Raw genomic sequence first — 19,748 nt, 5'->3', positions numbered from 1 at the left:
GATATTTGGATTTTACAAATTTGTGATTTGTTTGGATTGGGTGTTCTTGCAAACGATTAAAAATATCCTTTGGAGTTTATATCTCAATTTTGAGTGAGATTGGTTAAGTCTAAAGTTGATTTTAGGTGAAATTTCAGATTGAAGAAGAAGAAGAAGAAGAAGAAGAAGTTGTTGGAATTGTATGATAATTGTATCGTAATTGTATCATAATTATATGTGATACATCAATTCCTAAAATATAATTGTATCATACTTGTATCAGAATTGTATTTAACTTGTAGCAAGTACATTAATACCCAAAATAATTGTGTTTGGGTAATTGTATCAAATTTGTTTCAAAATTGTATCACAAATGTATCAAAATTATATGTGACTTGTATATGATACATCAATACCTAAAACAATACATGATACAATACTAGTACAATTATAATACGATGTTATATTATATTTCAAGTTTAGAGTTGTGATTGAAACTTGAAGAAGATGAAGATCATAAATGTATCATAATTTTTCAAAAATGCATCGCGATTGTATCATAGTTGTATTCGTATCATAATTATTGCAGGAATTGTATTACAAATGTATGATAAATGCATATTAATTGTATATCATTACAAGCAGTTGTGAGTTTGTAACCAATTTCATAGTGTGTATCACAAATATATGATAATTGTATATTAATTGTGTTAGTATTATATCAAGTATTATTTTTTAGTATTAATGTAACAGATACAAGTTAGATACAATTATGATACAATTATGTTTTAGGCATTGATGTATCAGATACAATTCTAATACAATTACAATACAATTATCATACAATTCCTATAACTTCTTTTTCTTCGAGTTTCAATATGAAATTTCACCTAAAACCAACTCTACACTTAACTAATCTCCTCAAAATTGAGATATAAACTCCAGAGGACATTCTCAATCATTTGCAAGAACACCCAATCCAAACAACTCACAAAATCGTAAAACCCAAATATCGAATTCAAAACTTTTTAATGGAACGACATTGAAAATAATTCTAACAACAATCTCAATGATTCTTCATTTTCAGTGTTGTCCAGAGCGATGCAATTGACAATTTTTTTAGTAATACAGAGCTATCGTCAATGATTTTTTTCCTCGAATCTGTTATGCGTTGAACTTTGTTCTTCAATTGTAGCAAAATACCGATTCAATTGATGTTATTTTGATTATACAGAGGTATTGTTAATGGTAGGAAAGAAGAAAGGGAGATTTTGGGCGCAGATCAATCGATTTTGAGGTAATATGAATCCAATCTTTTTCGCTTGTAACTGATCGCGCATATCACAGTCGTATTAAAGGAAAATAATACGGGCTGGGACAGCTAATACAATAATTGTATATAAATTGTAAAAAACCTAGGGTATTTGTTGAAAACTACTAAACCTAAAGAAAATAGGTAATAAAGTCCTAATTATAGTATATCTAAGAAAAGTTCCCTTGTAGTGTACCTCCATGTAAAAGTCTAGTCCAATAGATCTTCGAATACAAGAAGAAAGATGAGTGCCCAAAAAAAAAAAAAGGGAAACGAATTTCTATATTTGGTTAATTTGATTTATAAATTTAGTAAACTAACATAGGGAAGCAAATATAAACATGAACAACCTTACTCGCAATGCAACGAATTGAAGGAGTTAAAACTCCAGAGAGCGCTTACTGCTTACATCCTCAACAAAAGCAAATGGCAACCTTACGTACCCCACGTTTAAATATTTGGATAACTTCTCCCTTATGGCGCGTGGGTTACAGCCACCTGAATCTAACACAATCTCTGTATTCAATTACATTCTGGATTTCTTTTCCCCACATTCTGGATCAACTTGTGAAACCAACAATTACCGTCATCTGACATTTCTCGGCCTTCAAAAATAACAATATTATACAATAATAATTCATTGCATACGCTTTTCATCGCTTATAGTCATGGTATCATCACATATTCATTGCATAACCGGATAAATGATTTTAAATATATATAAGTAAATCTTCATATTTTCTGCTTATAAATAAGGAGTTAAAGCCATATTTGAAACAAGGAAAAAAAAGGAGGAAAAATGGAAAAGAGCTCAGCTTCACCAAATGATTCATTTACTAGTGCCATGACACTTACCGAAGAGGGTCTAACCAATGTTCCCAAACGTTACATTCTTCCGGCATCCTTACGCCCCGATGGAACCCTGTCTAACACATGCCTGCCAATTGTAGATCTATCCTTTCTGCGACACCCTCTTCATCGGCCTCGGATAATCGAGAAAGTACACCTGGCTTGCAAGGAGCTAGGTTTCTTCCAGGTGCTTCTCTCGTGTCATGTCACCTGCAATCATGTACTAAAATGATATAGTTTTTTATCCTATTTTGTTACATATAAAGTTCCTTCATGCTGATATGATTCAAGGAAGAACAATATACACACACCACGTAAATAGAAGATGTTGTCAGATTCCCCACAGAGAGACAAAAGCATTTGGAAATCAAGAAAAAGAAACTTCATGCAGCACACATGGTGCATTTGGTTTCTAGACATATCTCCTCCTCTTCCTCCTCCTTCTCTCTTCCCTTTATTTTCAGTTGATCAGTTAAAAGAGATGTCCTAGATTTTACATACATAGCGGTTTAACAGGAAAGAGAATAAGATCACGTGCTTCGCTAATTCAACCTGGACGTAAAATAACAGCATGCATGCAATAAATGACTCTGTAGGTAGTCAACCATGGAATCCCATTGTCAGTCATGAAAGATGCCTTAGAAGCTGCGACTGAGTTCTTCGATTTACCAAATGAAAAGAAAATGCATTTCTTGTCTTCAAATGTTCATGATCCCGTAAGGTATAATACCAGCCTAAATGATATCAAAGACAAAGTATCCTTTTGGAGAGACTTCCTCAAGCACTATGCTAATCCAATCTCAAATTGGATTGATTTGTGGCCATCGAATCCCACAGGTTACAAGTTTGTTTTGCACCCTTATCTGAAATGATTTCTGATATATTTTCTCACCATTCAAGAATGATATAATTATAGGTGCCTAAAGCAGTTTATCATGCAGGGAGAAAATGGGAAATTATACTATGGCAGTACAACAGTTGCAAGAAGAACTCATGGGAGTGATATTTGAGAGCTTAGGACTAAACCCTAGTTACTTACATGAAGACATTGCAGAAGGCTCCCAGGTCATGGCCGTTAACTGCTATCCAGCATGTCCTGAGCCAGATCTTACACTAGGCTTGCCACCACACACAGATTATGCTTTGCTATCAATCATTCTTCAAAATCATCAGGGCTTACAAATCATGGATCATGACGGAAAGTGGCATTCAGTTCCAGTCATAGAAGGAGCCCTCATTGTTCAGCTGGGAGATCACATGGAAGTATTAAGCAATGGTCGATACAAAGGTGTTCTCCACCGAGCAACAGTTAACTCAGAGGAAAAGCGCCTTTCCATTGCCAGCCTTCTCAGAGGAGATTAACTAGTCTAAAACCAACTCTACACTTAACTAATCTCCTCAAAATTGAGATATAAACTCCAGAGGAGATTCTCAATCATTTACAAGAATACCCAATCCAAACAACTCACAAAATCGTAAAACCCGAATATCAAATTCAAAACTTTTTAATGGAACGACATTGAAAATAATTCTGACAACAATCTCAATGATTCTTCATTTTCAATGTTGTCCAGAGCGATGCAATTGACAATTTTTTTAGTAATACAGAGCTATCGTCAATGATTTTTTTCCTCGAATCTGTTATGTGTTGAACTTTGTTCTTCAATTGTAGCAAAATACCGATTCAATCGATGTTATTTTGATTATACGGAGGTATTGTTAATGGTAGAAAAGAAGAAAGGGAGATTTTGGGCGCAGATTAATCGATTTTGAGGTAATATGAATCCAATCTTTTTCGCTTGTAACTGATCGCGCATATCGCAGTCGTATTAAAGGAAAATAATACGGGCTGGGACAGCTAATACAATAATTGTATATAAATTGTAAAAAACCTAGGGTATTTGTTGAAAACTACTAAACCTAAAGAAAATAGGTAATAAAGTCCTAATTATAGTATATCTAAGAAAAGTTCCCTTGTAGTGTACCTCCATGTAAAAGTCTAGTCCAATAGATCTTCGAATACAAGAAGAAAGATGAGTGCCCAAAAAAAAAAAAGGGAAACGAATTTCTATATTTGGTTAATTTGATTTATAAATTTAGTAAACTAACATAGGGAAGCAAATATAAACATGAACAACCTTACTCGCAATGCAACGAATTGAAGGAGTTAAAACTCCAGAGAGCGCTTACTGCTTACATCCTCAACAAAAGCAAATGGCAACCTTACGTACCCCACGTTTAAATATTTGGATAACTTCTCCCTTATGGCGCGTGGGTTACAGCCACCTGAATCTAACACAATCTCTGTATTCAATTACATTCTGGATTTCTTTTCCCCACATTCTGGATCAACTTGTGAAACCAACAATTACCGTCATCTGACATTTCTCGGCCTTCAAAAATAACAATATTATACAATAATAATTCATTGCATACGCTTTTCATCGCTTATAGTCATGGTATCATCACATATTCATTGCATAACCGGATAAATGATTTTAAATATATATAAGTAAATCTTCATATTTTCTGCTTATAAATAAGGAGTTAAAGCCATATTTGAAACAAGGAAAAAAAAGGAGGAAAAATGGAAAAGAGCTCAGCTTCACCAAATGATTCATTTACTAGTGCCATGACACTTACCGAAGAGGGTCTAACCAATGTTCCCAAACGTTACATTCTTCCGGCATCCTTACGCCCCGATGGAACCCTGTCTAACACATGCCTGCCAATTGTAGATCTATCCTTTCTGCGACACCCTCTTCATCGGCCTCGGATAATCGAGAAAGTACACCTGGCTTGCAAGGAGCTAGGTTTCTTCCAGGTGCTTCTCTCGTGTCATGTCACCTGCAATCATGTACTAAAATGATATAGTTTTTTATCCTATTTTGTTACATATAAAGTTCCTTCATGCTGATATGATTCAAGGAAGAACAATATACACACACCACGTAAATAGAAGATGTTGTCAGATTCCCCACAGAGAGACAAAAGCATTTGGAAATCAAGAAAAAGAAACTTCATGCAGCACACATGGTGCATTTGGTTTCTAGACATATCTCCTCCTCTTCCTCCTCCTTCTCTCTTCCCTTTATTTTCAGTTGATCAGTTAAAAGAGATGTCCTAGATTTTACATACATAGCGGTTTAACAGGAAAGAGAATAAGATCACGTGCTTCGCTAATTCAACCTGGACGTAAAATAACAGCATGCATGCAATAAATGACTCTGTAGGTAGTCAACCATGGAATCCCATTGTCAGTCATGAAAGATGCCTTAGAAGCTGCGACTGAGTTCTTCGATTTACCAAATGAAAAGAAAATGCATTTCTTGTCTTCAAATGTTCATGATCCCGTAAGGTATAATACCAGCCTAAATGATATCAAAGACAAAGTATCCTTTTGGAGAGACTTCCTCAAGCACTATGCTAATCCAATCTCAAATTGGATTGATTTGTGGCCATCGAATCCCACAGGTTACAAGTTTGTTTTGCACCCTTATCTGAAATGATTTCTGATATATTTTCTCACCATTCAAGAATGATATAATTATAGGTGCCTAAAGCAGTTTATCATGCAGGGAGAAAATGGGAAATTATACTATGGCAGTACAACAGTTGCAAGAAGAACTCATGGGAGTGATATTTGAGAGCTTAGGACTAAACCCTAGTTACTTACATGAAGGCATTGCAGAAGGCTCCCAGGTCATGGCCGTTAACTGCTATCCAGCATGTCCTGAGCCAGATCTTACACTAGGCTTGCCACCACACACAGATTATGCTTTGCTATCAATCATTCTTCAAAATCATCAGGGCTTACAAATCATGGATCATGACGGAAAGTGGCATTCAGTTCCAGTCATAGAAGGAGCCCTCATTGTTCAGCTGGGAGATCACATGGAAGTATTAAGCAATGGTCGATACAAAGGTGTTCTCCACCGAGCAACAGTTAACTCAGAGGAAAAGCGCCTTTCCATTGCCAGCCTTCTCAGAGGAGATTAACTAGTCTAAAACCAACTCTACACTTAACTAATCTCCTCAAAATTGAGATATAAACTCCAGAGGAGATTCTCAATCATTTACAAGAATACCCAATCCAAACAACTCACAAAATCGTAAAACCCGAATATCAAATTCAAAACTTTTTAATGGAACGACATTGAAAATAATTCTGACAACAATCTCAATGATTCTTCATTTTCAATGTTGTCCAGAGCGATGCAATTGACAATTTTTTTAGTAATACAGAGCTATCGTCAATGATTTTTTTCCTCGAATCTGTTATGTGTTGAACTTTGTTCTTCAATTGTAGCAAAATACCGATTCAATCGATGTTATTTTGATTATACGGAGGTATTGTTAATGGTAGAAAAGAAGAAAGGGAGATTTTGGGCGCAGATTAATCGATTTTGAGGTAATATGAATCCAATCTTTTTCGCTTGTAACTGATCGCGCATATCGCAGTCGTATTAAAGGAAAATAATACGGGCTGGGACAGCTAATACAATAATTGTATATAAATTGTAAAAAACCTAGGGTATTTGTTGAAAACTACTAAACCTAAAGAAAATAGGTAATAAAGTCCTAATTATAGTATATCTAAGAAAAGTTCCCTTGTAGTGTACCTCCATGTAAAAGTCTAGTCCAATAGATCTTCGAATACAAGAAGAAAGATGAGTGCCCAAAAAAAAAAAAAGGGAAACGAATTTCTATATTTGGTTAATTTGATTTATAAATTTAGTAAACTAACATAGGGAAGCAAATATAAACATGAACAACCTTACTCGCAATGCAACGAATTGAAGGAGTTAAAACTCCAGAGAGCGCTTACTGCTTACATCCGCAACAAAAGCAAATGGCAACCTTACGTACCCCACGTTTAAATATTTGGATAACTTCTCCCTTATGGCGCGTGGGTTACAGCCACCTGAATCTAACACAATCTCTGTATTCAATTACATTCTGGATTTCTTTTCCCCACATTCTGGATCAACTTGTGAAACCAACAATTACCGTCATCTGACATTTCTCGGCCTTCAAAAATAACAATATTATACAATAATAATTCATTGCATACGCTTTTCATCGCTTATAGTCATGGTATCATCACATATTCATTGCATAACCGGATAAATGATTTTAAATATATATAAGTAAATCTTCATATTTTCTGCTTATAAATAAGGAGTTAAAGCCATATTTGAAACAAGGAAAAAAAAGGAGGAAAAATGGAAAAGAGCTCAGCTTCACCAAATGATTCATTTACTAGTGCCATGACACTTACCGAAGAGGGTCTAACCAATGTTCCCAAACGTTACATTCTTCCGGCATCCTTACGCCCCGATGGAACCCTGTCTAACACATGCCTGCCAATTGTAGATCTATCCTTTCTGCGACACCCTCTTCATCGGCCTCGGATAATCGAGAAAGTACACCTGGCTTGCAAGGAGCTAGGTTTCTTCCAGGTGCTTCTCTCGTGTCATGTCACCTGCAATCATGTACTAAAATGATATAGTTTTTTATCCTATTTTGTTACATATAAAGTTCCTTCATGCTGATATGATTCAAGGAAGAACAATATACACACACCACGTAAATAGAAGATGTTGTCAGATTCCCCACAGAGAGACAAAAGCATTTGGAAATCAAGAAAAAGAAACTTCATGCAGCACACATGGTGCATTTGGTTTCTAGACATATCTCCTCCTCTTCCTCCTCCTTCTCTCTTCCCTTTATTTTCAGTTGATCAGTTAAAAGAGATGTCCTAGATTTTACATACATAGCGGTTTAACAGGAAAGAGAATAAGATCACGTGCTTCGCTAATTCAACCTGGACGTAAAATAACAGCATGCATGCAATAAATGACTCTGTAGGTAGTCAACCATGGAATCCCATTGTCAGTCATGAAAGATGCCTTAGAAGCTGCGACTGAGTTCTTCGATTTACCAAATGAAAAGAAAATGCATTTCTTGTCTTCAAATGTTCATGATCCCGTAAGGTATAATACCAGCCTAAATGATATCAAAGACAAAGTATCCTTTTGGAGAGACTTCCTCAAGCACTATGCTAATCCAATCTCAAATTGGATTGATTTGTGGCCATCGAATCCCACAGGTTACAAGTTTGTTTTGCACCCTTATCTGAAATGATTTCTGATATATTTTCTCACCATTCAAGAATGATATAATTATAGGTGCCTAAAGCAGTTTATCATGCAGGGAGAAAATGGGAAATTATACTATGGCAGTACAACAGTTGCAAGAAGAACTCATGGGAGTGATATTTGAGAGCTTAGGACTAAACCCTAGTTACTTACATGAAGACATTGCAGAAGGCTCCCAGGTCATGGCCGTTAACTGCTATCCAGCATGTCCTGAGCCAGATCTTACACTAGGCTTGCCACCACACACAGATTATGCTTTGCTATCAATCATTCTTCAAAATCATCAGGGCTTACAAATCATGGATCATGACGGAAAGTGGCATTCAGTTCCAGTCATAGAAGGAGCCCTCATTGTTCAGCTGGGAGATCACATGGAAGTATTAAGCAATGGTCGATACAAAGGTGTTCTCCACCGAGCAACAGTTAACTCAGAGGAAAAGCGCCTTTCCATTGCCAGCCTTCTCAGAGGAGATTAACTAGTCTAAAACCAACTCTACACTTAACTAATCTCCTCAAAATTGAGATATAAACTCCAGAGGAGATTCTCAATCATTTACAAGAATACCCAATCCAAACAACTCACAAAATCGTAAAACCCGAATATCAAATTCAAAACTTTTTAATGGAACGACATTGAAAATAATTCTGACAACAATCTCAATGATTCTTCATTTTCAATGTTGTCCAGAGCGATGCAATTGACAATTTTTTTAGTAATACAGAGCTATCGTCAATGATTTTTTTCCTCGAATCTGTTATGTGTTGAACTTTGTTCTTCAATTGTAGCAAAATACCGATTCAATCGATGTTATTTTGATTATACGGAGGTATTGTTAATGGTAGAAAAGAAGAAAGGGAGATTTTGGGCGCAGATTAATCGATTTTGAGGTAATATGAATCCAATCTTTTTCGCTTGTAACTGATCGCGCATATCACAGTCGTATTAAAGGAAAATAATACGGGCTGGGACAGCTAATACAATAATTGTATATAAATTATAAAAAACCTAGGGTATTTGTTGAAAACTACTAAACCTAAAGAAAATAGGTAATAAAGTCCTAATTATAGTATATCTAAGAAAAGTTCCCTTGTAGTGTACCTCCATGTAAAAGTCTAGTCCAATAGATCTTCGAATACAAGAAAGAAAGATGAGTGCCCAAAAAAAAAAAAAGGGAAACGAATTTCTATATTTGGTTAATTTGATTTATAAATTTAGTAAACTAACATAGGGAAGCAAATATAAACATGAACAACCTTACTCGCAATGCAACGAATTGAAGGAGTTAAAACTCCAGAGAGCGCTTACTGCTTACATCCTCAACAAAAGCAAATGGCAACCTTACGTACCCCACGTTTAAATATTTGGATAACTTCTCCCTTATGGCGCGTGGGTTACAGCCACCTGAATCTAACACAATCTCTGTATTCAATTACATTCTGGATTTCTTTTCCCCACATTCTGGATCAACTTGTGAAACCAACAATTACCGTCATCTGACATTTCTCGGCCTTCAAAAATAACAATATTATACAATAATAATTCATTGCATACGCTTTTCATCGCTTATAGTCATGGTATCATCACATATTCATTGCATAACCGGATAAATGATTTTAAATATATATAAGTAAATCTTCATATTTTCTGCTTATAAATAAGGAGTTAAAGCCATATTTGAAACAAGGAAAAAAAAGGAGGAAAAATGGAAAAGAGCTCAGCTTCACCAAATGATTCATTTACTAGTGCCATGACACTTACCGAAGAGGGTCTAACCAATGTTCCCAAACGTTACATTCTTCCGGCATCCTTACGCCCCGATGGAACCCTGTCTAACACATGCCTGCCAATTGTAGATCTATCCTTTCTGCGACACCCTCTTCATCGGCCTCGGATAATCGAGAAAGTACACCTGGCTTGCAAGGAGCTAGGTTTCTTCCAGGTGCTTCTCTCGTGTCATGTCACCTGCAATCATGTACTAAAATGATATAGTTTTTTATCCTATTTTGTTACATATAAAGTTCCTTCATGCTGATATGATTCAAGGAAGAACAATATACACACACCACGTAAATAGAAGATGTTGTCAGATTCCCCACAGAGAGACAAAAGCATTTGGAAATCAAGAAAAAGAAACTTCATGCAGCACACATGGTGCATTTGGTTTCTAGACATATCTCCTCCTCTTCCTCCTCCTTCTCTCTTCCCTTTATTTTCAGTTGATCAGTTAAAAGAGATGTCCTAGATTTTACATACATAGCGGTTTAACAGGAAAGAGAATAAGATCACGTGCTTCGCTAATTCAACCTGGACGTAAAATAACAGCATGCATGCAATAAATGACTCTGTAGGTAGTCAACCATGGAATCCCATTGTCAGTCATGAAAGATGCCTTAGAAGCTGCGACTGAGTTCTTCGATTTACCAAATGAAAAGAAAATGCATTTCTTGTCTTCAAATGTTCATGATCCCGTAAGGTATAATACCAGCCTAAATGATATCAAAGACAAAGTATCCTTTTGGAGAGACTTCCTCAAGCACTATGCTAATCCAATCTCAAATTGGATTGATTTGTGGCCATCGAATCCCACAGGTTACAAGTTTGTTTTGCACCCTTATCTGAAATGATTTCTGATATATTTTCTCACCATTCAAGAATGATATAATTATAGGTGCCTAAAGCAGTTTATCATGCAGGGAGAAAATGGGAAATTATACTATGGCAGTACAACAGTTGCAAGAAGAACTCATGGGAGTGATATTTGAGAGCTTAGGACTAAACCCTAGTTACTTACATGAAGGCATTGCAGAAGGCTCCCAGGTCATGGCCGTTAACTGCTATCCAGCATGTCCTGAGCCAGATCTTACACTAGGCTTGCCACCACACACAGATTATGCTTTGCTATCAATCATTCTTCAAAATCATCAGGGCTTACAAATCATGGATCATGACGGAAAGTGGCATTCAGTTCCAGTCATAGAAGGAGCCCTCATTGTTCAGCTGGGAGATCACATGGAAGTATTAAGCAATGGTCGATACAAAGGTGTTCTCCACCGAGCAACAGTTAACTCAGAGGAAAAGCGCCTTTCCATTGCCAGCCTTCTCAGAGGAGATTAACTAGTCTAAAACCAACTCTACACTTAACTAATCTCCTCAAAATTGAGATATAAACTCCAGAGGAGATTCTCAATCATTTACAAGAATACCCAATCCAAACAACTCACAAAATCGTAAAACCCGAATATCAAATTCAAAACTTTTTAATGGAACGACATTGAAAATAATTCTGACAACAATCTCAATGATTCTTCATTTTCAATGTTGTCCAGAGCGATGCAATTGACAATTTTTTTAGTAATACAGAGCTATCGTCAATGATTTTTTTCCTCGAATCTGTTATGTGTTGAACTTTGTTCTTCAATTGTAGCAAAATACCGATTCAATCGATGTTATTTTGATTATACGGAGGTATTGTTAATGGTAGAAAAGAAGAAAGGGAGATTTTGGGCGCAGATTAATCGATTTTGAGGTAATATGAATCCAATCTTTTTCGCTTGTAACTGATCGCGCATATCGCAGTCGTATTAAAGGAAAATAATACGGGCTGGGACAGCTAATACAATAATTGTATATAAATTGTAAAAAACCTAGGGTATTTGTTGAAAACTACTAAACCTAAAGAAAATAGGTAATAAAGTCCTAATTATAGTATATCTAAGAAAAGTTCCCTTGTAGTGTACCTCCATGTAAAAGTCTAGTCCAATAGATCTTCGAATACAAGAAGAAAGATGAGTGCCCAAAAAAAAAAAAGGGAAACGAATTTCTATATTTGGTTAATTTGATTTATAAATTTAGTAAACTAACATAGGGAAGCAAATATAAACATGAACAACCTTACTCGCAATGCAACGAATTGAAGGAGTTAAAACTCCAGAGAGCGCTTACTGCTTACATCCTCAACAAAAGCAAATGGCAACCTTACGTACCCCACGTTTAAATATTTGGATAACTTCTCCCTTATGGCGCGTGGGTTACAGCCACCTGAATCTAACACAATCTCTGTATTCAATTACATTCTGGATTTCTTTTCCCCACATTCTGGATCAACTTGTGAAACCAACAATTACCGTCATCTGACATTTCTCGGCCTTCAAAAATAACAATATTATACAATAATAATTCATTGCATACGCTTTTCATCGCTTATAGTCATGGTATCATCACATATTCATTGCATAACCGGATAAATGATTTTAAATATATATAAGTAAATCTTCATATTTTCTGCTTATAAATAAGGAGTTAAAGCCATATTTGAAACAAGGAAAAAAAAGGAGGAAAAATGGAAAAGAGCTCAGCTTCACCAAATGATTCATTTACTAGTGCCATGACACTTACCGAAGAGGGTCTAACCAATGTTCCCAAACGTTACATTCTTCCGGCATCCTTACGCCCCGATGGAACCCTGTCTAACACATGCCTGCCAATTGTAGATCTATCCTTTCTGCGACACCCTCTTCATCGGCCTCGGATAATCGAGAAAGTACACCTGGCTTGCAAGGAGCTAGGTTTCTTCCAGGTGCTTCTCTCGTGTCATGTCACCTGCAATCATGTACTAAAATGATATAGTTTTTTATCCTATTTTGTTACATATAAAGTTCCTTCATGCTGATATGATTCAAGGAAGAACAATATACACACACCACGTAAATAGAAGATGTTGTCAGATTCCCCACAGAGAGACAAAAGCATTTGGAAATCAAGAAAAAGAAACTTCATGCAGCACACATGGTGCATTTGGTTTCTAGACATATCTCCTCCTCTTCCTCCTCCTTCTCTCTTCCCTTTATTTTCAGTTGATCAGTTAAAAGAGATGTCCTAGATTTTACATACATAGCGGTTTAACAGGAAAGAGAATAAGATCACGTGCTTCGCTAATTCAACCTGGACGTAAAATAACAGCATGCATGCAATAAATGACTCTGTAGGTAGTCAACCATGGAATCCCATTGTCAGTCATGAAAGATGCCTTAGAAGCTGCGACTGAGTTCTTCGATTTACCAAATGAAAAGAAAATGCATTTCTTGTCTTCAAATGTTCATGATCCCGTAAGGTATAATACCAGCCTAAATGATATCAAAGACAAAGTATCCTTTTGGAGAGACTTCCTCAAGCACTATGCTAATCCAATCTCAAATTGGATTGATTTGTGGCCATCGAATCCCACAGGTTACAAGTTTGTTTTGCACCCTTATCTGAAATGATTTCTGATATATTTTCTCACCATTCAAGAATGATATAATTATAGGTGCCTAAAGCAGTTTATCATGCAGGGAGAAAATGGGAAATTATACTATGGCAGTACAACAGTTGCAAGAAGAACTCATGGGAGTGATATTTGAGAGCTTAGGACTAAACCCTAGTTACTTACATGAAGACATTGCAGAAGGCTCCCAGGTCATGGCCGTTAACTGCTATCCAGCATGTCCTGAGCCAGATCTTACACTAGGCTTGCCACCACACACAGATTATGCTTTGCTATCAATCATTCTTCAAAATCATCAGGGCTTACAAATCATGGATCATGACGGAAAGTGGCATTCAGTTCCAGTCATAGAAGGAGCCCTCATTGTTCAGCTGGGAGATCACATGGAAGTATTAAGCAATGGTCGATACAAAGGTGTTCTCCACCGAGCAACAGTTAACTCAGAGGAAAAGCGCCTTTCCATTGCCAGCCTTCTCAGAGGAGATTAACTAGTCTAAAACCAACTCTACACTTAACTAATCTCCTCAAAATTGAGATATAAACTCCAGAGGAGATTCTCAATCATTTACAAGAATACCCAATCCAAACAACTCACAAAATCGTAAAACCCGAATATCAAATTCAAAACTTTTTAATGGAACGACATTGAAAATAATTCTGACAACAATCTCAATGATTCTTCATTTTCAATGTTGTCCAGAGCGATGCAATTGACAATTTTTTTAGTAATACAGAGCTATCGTCAATGATTTTTTTCCTCGAATCTGTTATGTGTTGAACTTTGTTCTTCAATTGTAGCAAAATACCGATTCAATCGATGTTATTTTGATTATACGGAGGTATTGTTAATGGTAGAAAAGAAGAAAGGGAGATTTTGGGCGCAGATTAATCGATTTTGAGGTAATATGAATCCAATCTTTTTCGCTTGTAACTGATCGCGCATATCACAGTCGTATTAAAGGAAAATAATACGGGCTGGGACAGCTAATACAATAATTGTATATAAATTGTAAAAAACCTAGGGTATTTGTTGAAAACTACTAAACCTAAAGAAAATAGGTAATAAAGTCCTAATTATAGTATATCTAAGAAAAGTTCCCTTGTAGTGTACCTCCATGTAAAAGTCTAGTCCAATAGATCTTCGAATACAAGAAGAAAGATGAGTGCCCAAAAAAAAAAAAAGGGAAACGAATTTCTATATTTGGTTAATTTGATTTATAAATTTAGTAAACTAACATAGGGAAGCAAATATAAACATGAACAACCTTACTCGCAATGCAACGAATTGAAGGAGTAAAACTCCAGAGAGCGCTTACTGCTTACATCCTCAACAAAAGCAAATGGCAACCTTACGTACCCCACGTTTAAATATTTGGATAACTTCTCCCTTATGGCGCGTGGGTTACAGCCACCTGAATCTAACACAATCTCTGTATTCAATTACATTCTGGATTTCTTTTCCCCACATTCTGGATCAACTTGTGAAACCAACAATTACCGTCATCTGACATTTCTCGGCCTTCAAAAATAACAATATTATACAATAATAATTCATTGCATACGCTTTTCATCGCTTATAGTCATGGTATCATCACATATTCATTGCATAACCGGATAAATGATTTTAAATATATATAAGTAAATCTTCATATTTTCTGCTTATAAATAAGGAGTTAAAGCCATATTTGAAACAAGGAAAAAAAAGGAGGAAAAATGGAAAAGAGCTCAGCTTCACCAAATGATTCATTTACTAGTGCCATGACACTTACCGAAGAGGGTCTAACCAATGTTCCCAAACGTTACATTCTTCCGGCATCCTTACGCCCCGATGGAACCCTGTCTAACACATGCCTGCCAATTGTAGATCTATCCTTTCTGCGACACCCTCTTCATCGGCCTCGGATAATCGAGAAAGTACACCTGGCTTGCAAGGAGCTAGGTTTCTTCCAGGTGCTTCTCTCGTGTCATGTCACCTGCAATCATGTACTAAAATGATATAGTTTTTTATCCTATTTTGTTACATATAAAGTTCCTTCATGCTGATATGATTCAAGGAAGAACAATATACACACACCACGTAAATAGAAGATGTTGTCAGATTCCCCACAGAGAGACAAAAGCATTTGGAAATCAAGAAAAAGAAACTTCATGCAGCACACATGGTGCATTTGGTTTCTAGACATATCTCCTCCTCTTCCTCCTCCTTCTCTCTTCCCTTTATTTTCAGTTGATCAGTTAAAAGAGATGTCCTAGATTTTACATACATAGCGGTTTAACAGGAAAGAGAATAAGATCACGTGCTTCGCTAATTCAACCTGGACGTAAAATAACAGCATGCATGCAATAAATGACTCTGTAGGTAGTCAACCATGGAATCCCATTGTCAGTCATGAAAGATGCCTTAGAAGCTGCGACTGAGTTCTTCGATTTACCAAATGAAAAGAAAATGCATTTCTTGTCTTCAAATGTTCATGATCCCGTAAGGTATAATACCAGCCTAAATGATATCAAAGACAAAGTATCCTTTTGGAGAGACTTCCTCAAGCACTATGCTAATCCAATCTCAAATTGGATTGATTTGTGGCCATCGAATCCCACAGGTTACAAGTTTGTTTTGCACCCTTATCTGAAATGATTTCTGATATATTTTCTCACCATTCAAGAATGATATAATTATAGGTGCCTAAAGCAGTTTATCATGCAGGGAGAAAATGGGAAATTATACTATGGCAGTACAACAGTTGCAAGAAGAACTCATGGGAGTGATATTTGAGAGCTTAGGACTAAACCCTAGTTACTTACATGAAGACATTGCAGAAGGCTCCCAGGTCATGGCCGTTAACTGCTATCCAGCATGTCCTGAGCCAGATCTTACACTAGGCTTGCCACCACACACAGATTATGCTTTGCTATCAATCATTCTTCAAAATCATCAGGGCTTACAAATCATGGATCATGACGGAAAGTGGCATTCAGTTCCAGTCATAGAAGGAGCCCTCATTGTTCAGCTGGGAGATCACATGGAAGTATTAAGCAATGGTCGATACAAAGGTGTTCTCCACCGAGCAACAGTTAACTCAGAGGAAAAGCGCCTTTCCATTGCCAGCCTTCTCAGTCTAGCTCTAGGTAAAAAAGTTAGACCTGCACCAGCACTTGTCGATGAACAACATATCTTGTCCTACAAAGAAGGAGGCTTCAGTGATTTCCTTGACTTCATTTCTGGAGAAGATATTGTGGAAGCAAAGTACATAGACAAATTAAAAATAAATCCATGACTAGTCCATGGACAGCAGAGCAGGGCATACACGAATTCTCATTTTTACACTCTTCACATCCACGTCATACAATCTGTTTGCACTTGTTAAAATGCAAAGGTTATAACCAGTAGCCATCTTTCCTATGTACTTTGTTCAAACATCGCTGGTGTGAGGCTCTTCTTTCTTCAATTTTTTTTTTGAAAAAGAAAAATAAGGGCTCTTCTTTCTTCATGCTAGGAGGCCTCACTGTGAAAAATAAATTTGGAACAGACTTTACCAGTCATTTCATCTTAATTAGGGTTCCCTCAAGGCCACTTATGATTTAAGGATCCATAATGTTTGCACCACCAACAAAATTAAGATGCATCATCAGGATCTTCACTAAACCCAATGATACCTCGGTTAGAAGCCAGCAACTGGAAAATTCAAATAATTTCCAAATTGGAAAAGAGTTCTAATATTCACATCTAATCCAGTTTAAGCCAAATGTAGGTCATACCACAAGTTTAGAACTCAAGCCACATTCATCACTGGTAGATGGCTAGACGTGCTTATACGAGCATGTGCTCTCACAGAAGATAACATTTTGATGGTAAATTGACACAGAATGTTTAGTTAAGAACTTAAACTAATTAGGCATGCAAAGAACATTATATTGATTTACAACCACAACCATATACGGCCAAAATGACCTTCCAACAATACTATCTGTAAACATAGCGCAGAAATAGCCAGCACAACACCTGCTCTCATATTAATATTATCATTTTTTTATTCTTTCTGGTTTTGGGTTGAGAAGTTACCATTGTAAGCTAACAGGGACGCATGGCTTCAAACCCAAGTTCCATGACTCAGGTAATGCTCAGATATGATACCCAGCGCTAACTACCATATAATATTGTTTGTCAGTGTAGACCTCGCTAATGTTCAGACATCCAAGCTGTTTTTTCTCCAACATTATCCTACTCGTTTCCATCCTCCTTTAGACTAACTTGAAACTATATCAAACCAAGGAATAAATTTTCAGGCGAATACATCTGAATTTCTTTAACTAAATTGGTTGTTATACGTAGATTTGATTTCCTAGCTGCATTCATCACCTTTGTTAATCAGATAACATGGCAAACTTGCGATGCTTTACACCTCCTAAAAGGTTATCTCCATGCATCATCCGAATCGGTTATTAATGTTTCTATAAATGAACACATGCACTTTGTTTATCTTAATTGCTTCTATTTACTTCCAATTGATTCATTATATTACCACATGACAAATAGGATTCAGTCATCGTTAGTCCATAATTCAAGCTGATAACTTATCATTTCCTCCATAGAGTGCAAGCTTATCTCTTTAGAAATAAGCATGAAATATCCTCAGATCTCATAACAAAACCGTCATCTTTCCCCTATTTTTCTCAAGAGAAAATTTTAACTTGACAATTGATTTAAAATATAGCATGAATTTCTGTTTTTACCCATTCAGATAGGCACTGAAATCAGATTTTCCTCCCTTTTTGGTGCAATTAGTCGACTCTCGAGTTATACCTAATCAACACCAAATTATAATCTCAACTATCCTTTTCTGTCCGGTTTTACTAATTTCCCTAAGAGGATAATGGATAACATTAAATGCCAAAAACATCGGATTATTCAAGGAACAAGACGTGTTAATCATATATCAAGTGATTAATCATTCATTTTCCTCAGGGAAAAAAGGTATTCATTTTCCTCCTTGATCTTACTAAGGATTTCTAATTTCTTCAGCTGTTGACGCCAATTTTTAGAAACTCAGATTCTAGCGCAATTTTAAGTACAACAACAACGACCCAGTAAAATCCCACAAGTGGGGTTTGGGGAGGGTAACGTGTACGCAGACCCTCTAGCGCAATTTTAAGTATTTAAAAATTATTAAATCAAATTCCCCTCGCTAATTCAGTATTAAAACGTAGTTAAACAAACCAAAATCAGCTATTTTGAAGTTGCTAAAACGATTGCTCGATTTCTTCTCGATCTGATGATAAATTCTTATGTTTAATTTGCATATAATCTCAAGATATATGAATAGCAACAAATAAAATTGCAGATATACATGAATCTCACTATAATTAGTAAAGAATTTAACTACACAAAAAATCATTAAAAATACAGAAAATCTCAACTGATTCGAGGCACAAAAGAAAAGCGCGGGAAAAAACACTTACGAAGGGAAGAGAAAATTGATTCAAAAAATTAGCCGTAACTCTCTGCCTTTTTATAAGTCTCTGATCTTCTCTGTCCCTACCGCTAAAGCTCTCCTCCATTTTTACTTTTTTATGATTTTCAATTTTCAACGAAGGGGGCTTCGGAAATTCGCGGAGAGGTGGATTGATTTCCTGCTCCGCGGGTTTATCGTATGCGTTTTCAATTCGGCCCCTTAGTTAGTCACGTGTCTATTCTGACGGCTCACATTTGTATAGGCTTTTGAGCAGTTTTGAAGTGTTTGCGAAGATCAACTTCTAACTTTTTTAAGAAAATTTAAAATTAAAAAAAAAATCTAACTTTTTTTTAATCGAAAACTTAATTTTTAATTTTTGCAGCAACAACCACCTAATAAACACTTTTAGAAACATTACAACAACAAAAAAGTCACCAAGTTTCGGAGGGGCAACGAAGTGGTTACTGTTTTTCAATTAAATTTGATTCTCTGTTTAAGAACGGAAAAGAAAAAAAAAATAATGAACATCATGTTCGTCATTACAACTATCATTACGTCTCAAAACTATTTACATTATATCAAATAAATTACTTAATAATAAATTCTTCCAACTCGTTCTGATCCCAGTTTATACATCAAAATTCCATAGAACACCATATGCATATCTCATTAATTATGATATTAAAAGGGAAAAAATTATTTTAGCAAATTACATCATTTTTAGGAACGATAA

General features: G+C 36.0%; 4 protein-coding genes and 3 long non-coding RNA genes across 32 annotated transcripts; 6 read left to right on the top strand and 1 right to left on the bottom strand.

The window, feature by feature from the left end:
• Positions 1–1,355: 1,355 nt before the first annotated feature.
• Positions 1,356–19,265, bottom strand: LOC138893287 (uncharacterized). Of its 26 annotated transcripts, none has more exons than XR_011408411.1 (10): positions 19,023–19,264; positions 16,368–16,743; positions 13,731–15,538; positions 11,094–12,901; positions 8,455–10,264; positions 7,010–7,625; positions 5,817–6,022; positions 3,180–4,987; positions 2,147–2,350; positions 1,356–1,896 (listed from the first exon to the last, which is right to left on the bottom strand). It is a non-coding gene; the product is annotated as an uncharacterized lncRNA (long non-coding RNA). The 26 variants fall into 26 exon arrangements; XR_011408409.1 differs by lacking the exon at positions 1,356–1,896 and having other exon boundaries at positions 1,980–2,350; positions 3,180–4,533; positions 4,784–4,987; XR_011408412.1 differs by lacking the exon at positions 1,356–1,896 and having other exon boundaries at positions 1,980–2,350; positions 7,010–7,171; positions 7,422–7,625.
• Positions 2,348–3,598, top strand: LOC138893281 (2-oxoglutarate-dependent dioxygenase 21, chloroplastic-like). The gene is made up of 2 exons (XM_070177169.1): positions 2,348–2,984; positions 3,082–3,598. The coding sequence occupies exons 1-2, from the start codon at positions 2,767–2,769 to the stop codon at positions 3,500–3,502; spliced, it is 639 nt and encodes a 212-aa protein (XP_070033270.1). The 5' UTR covers positions 2,348–2,766; the 3' UTR covers positions 3,503–3,598.
• On the top strand, positions 4,985–6,235 carry LOC138893295 (uncharacterized). The gene is made up of 2 exons (XR_011408440.1): positions 4,985–5,614; positions 5,719–6,235. It is a non-coding gene; the product is annotated as an uncharacterized lncRNA (long non-coding RNA).
• LOC138893282 (2-oxoglutarate-dependent dioxygenase 21, chloroplastic-like) lies at positions 7,623–8,873 on the top strand. The gene is made up of 2 exons (XM_070177171.1): positions 7,623–8,259; positions 8,357–8,873. The coding sequence occupies exons 1-2, from the start codon at positions 8,042–8,044 to the stop codon at positions 8,775–8,777; spliced, it is 639 nt and encodes a 212-aa protein (XP_070033272.1). The 5' UTR covers positions 7,623–8,041; the 3' UTR covers positions 8,778–8,873.
• LOC138893294 (uncharacterized) lies at positions 10,262–11,512 on the top strand. The gene is made up of 2 exons (XR_011408439.1): positions 10,262–10,891; positions 10,996–11,512. It is a non-coding gene; the product is annotated as an uncharacterized lncRNA (long non-coding RNA).
• Positions 12,642–14,149, top strand: LOC117281349 (probable 2-oxoglutarate-dependent dioxygenase SLC1). The gene is made up of 3 exons (XM_070177177.1): positions 12,642–12,878; positions 13,288–13,535; positions 13,633–14,149. Exons 1-3 carry the CDS (start codon positions 12,642–12,644, stop codon positions 14,051–14,053), a joined length of 906 nt encoding a protein of 301 aa, XP_070033278.1. The 3' UTR covers positions 14,054–14,149.
• On the top strand, positions 15,279–17,077 carry LOC117275847 (flavanone 3-dioxygenase 3-like). The gene is made up of 3 exons (XM_033655179.2): positions 15,279–15,515; positions 15,925–16,172; positions 16,270–17,077. Exons 1-3 carry the CDS (start codon positions 15,279–15,281, stop codon positions 16,838–16,840), a joined length of 1,056 nt encoding a protein of 351 aa, XP_033511070.2. The 3' UTR covers positions 16,841–17,077.
• Positions 19,266–19,748: the final 483 nt, after the last annotated feature.

Source organism: Nicotiana tomentosiformis, chromosome 1 (genome assembly GCF_000390325.3).
Source record: "Nicotiana tomentosiformis chromosome 1, ASM39032v3, whole genome shotgun sequence".
Taxonomy (NCBI): domain Eukaryota; kingdom Viridiplantae; phylum Streptophyta; class Magnoliopsida; order Solanales; family Solanaceae; genus Nicotiana; species Nicotiana tomentosiformis.
This window is presented reverse-complemented; position numbering and strand designations above follow the sequence as displayed.

Excerpts from the sequence above, each read along its gene's own strand:
- LOC117281349 (XM_070177177.1), top strand. The coding sequence starts at position 12,642 with ATGGAAAAGAGCTCAGCTTCACCAAATGATTCATTTACTAGTGCCATG. Across the intron at positions 12,879-13,287 it reads AGGAGCTAGGTTTCTTCCAG|GTAGTCAACCATGGAATCCC; the intron begins GTGCTTCTCTCG and ends ATGACTCTGTAG. Across the intron at positions 13,536-13,632 it reads TCGAATCCCACAGGTTACAA|GGAGAAAATGGGAAATTATA; the intron begins GTTTGTTTTGCA and ends TTTATCATGCAG.
- LOC138893282 (XM_070177171.1), top strand. The coding sequence starts at position 8,042 with ATGAAAGATGCCTTAGAAGCTGCGACTGAGTTCTTCGATTTACCAAAT. Across the intron at positions 8,260-8,356 it reads TCGAATCCCACAGGTTACAA|GGAGAAAATGGGAAATTATA; the intron begins GTTTGTTTTGCA and ends TTTATCATGCAG.
- LOC117275847 (XM_033655179.2), top strand. The coding sequence starts at position 15,279 with ATGGAAAAGAGCTCAGCTTCACCAAATGATTCATTTACTAGTGCCATG. Across the intron at positions 15,516-15,924 it reads AGGAGCTAGGTTTCTTCCAG|GTAGTCAACCATGGAATCCC; the intron begins GTGCTTCTCTCG and ends ATGACTCTGTAG. Across the intron at positions 16,173-16,269 it reads TCGAATCCCACAGGTTACAA|GGAGAAAATGGGAAATTATA; the intron begins GTTTGTTTTGCA and ends TTTATCATGCAG.
- LOC138893281 (XM_070177169.1), top strand. The coding sequence starts at position 2,767 with ATGAAAGATGCCTTAGAAGCTGCGACTGAGTTCTTCGATTTACCAAAT. Across the intron at positions 2,985-3,081 it reads TCGAATCCCACAGGTTACAA|GGAGAAAATGGGAAATTATA; the intron begins GTTTGTTTTGCA and ends TTTATCATGCAG.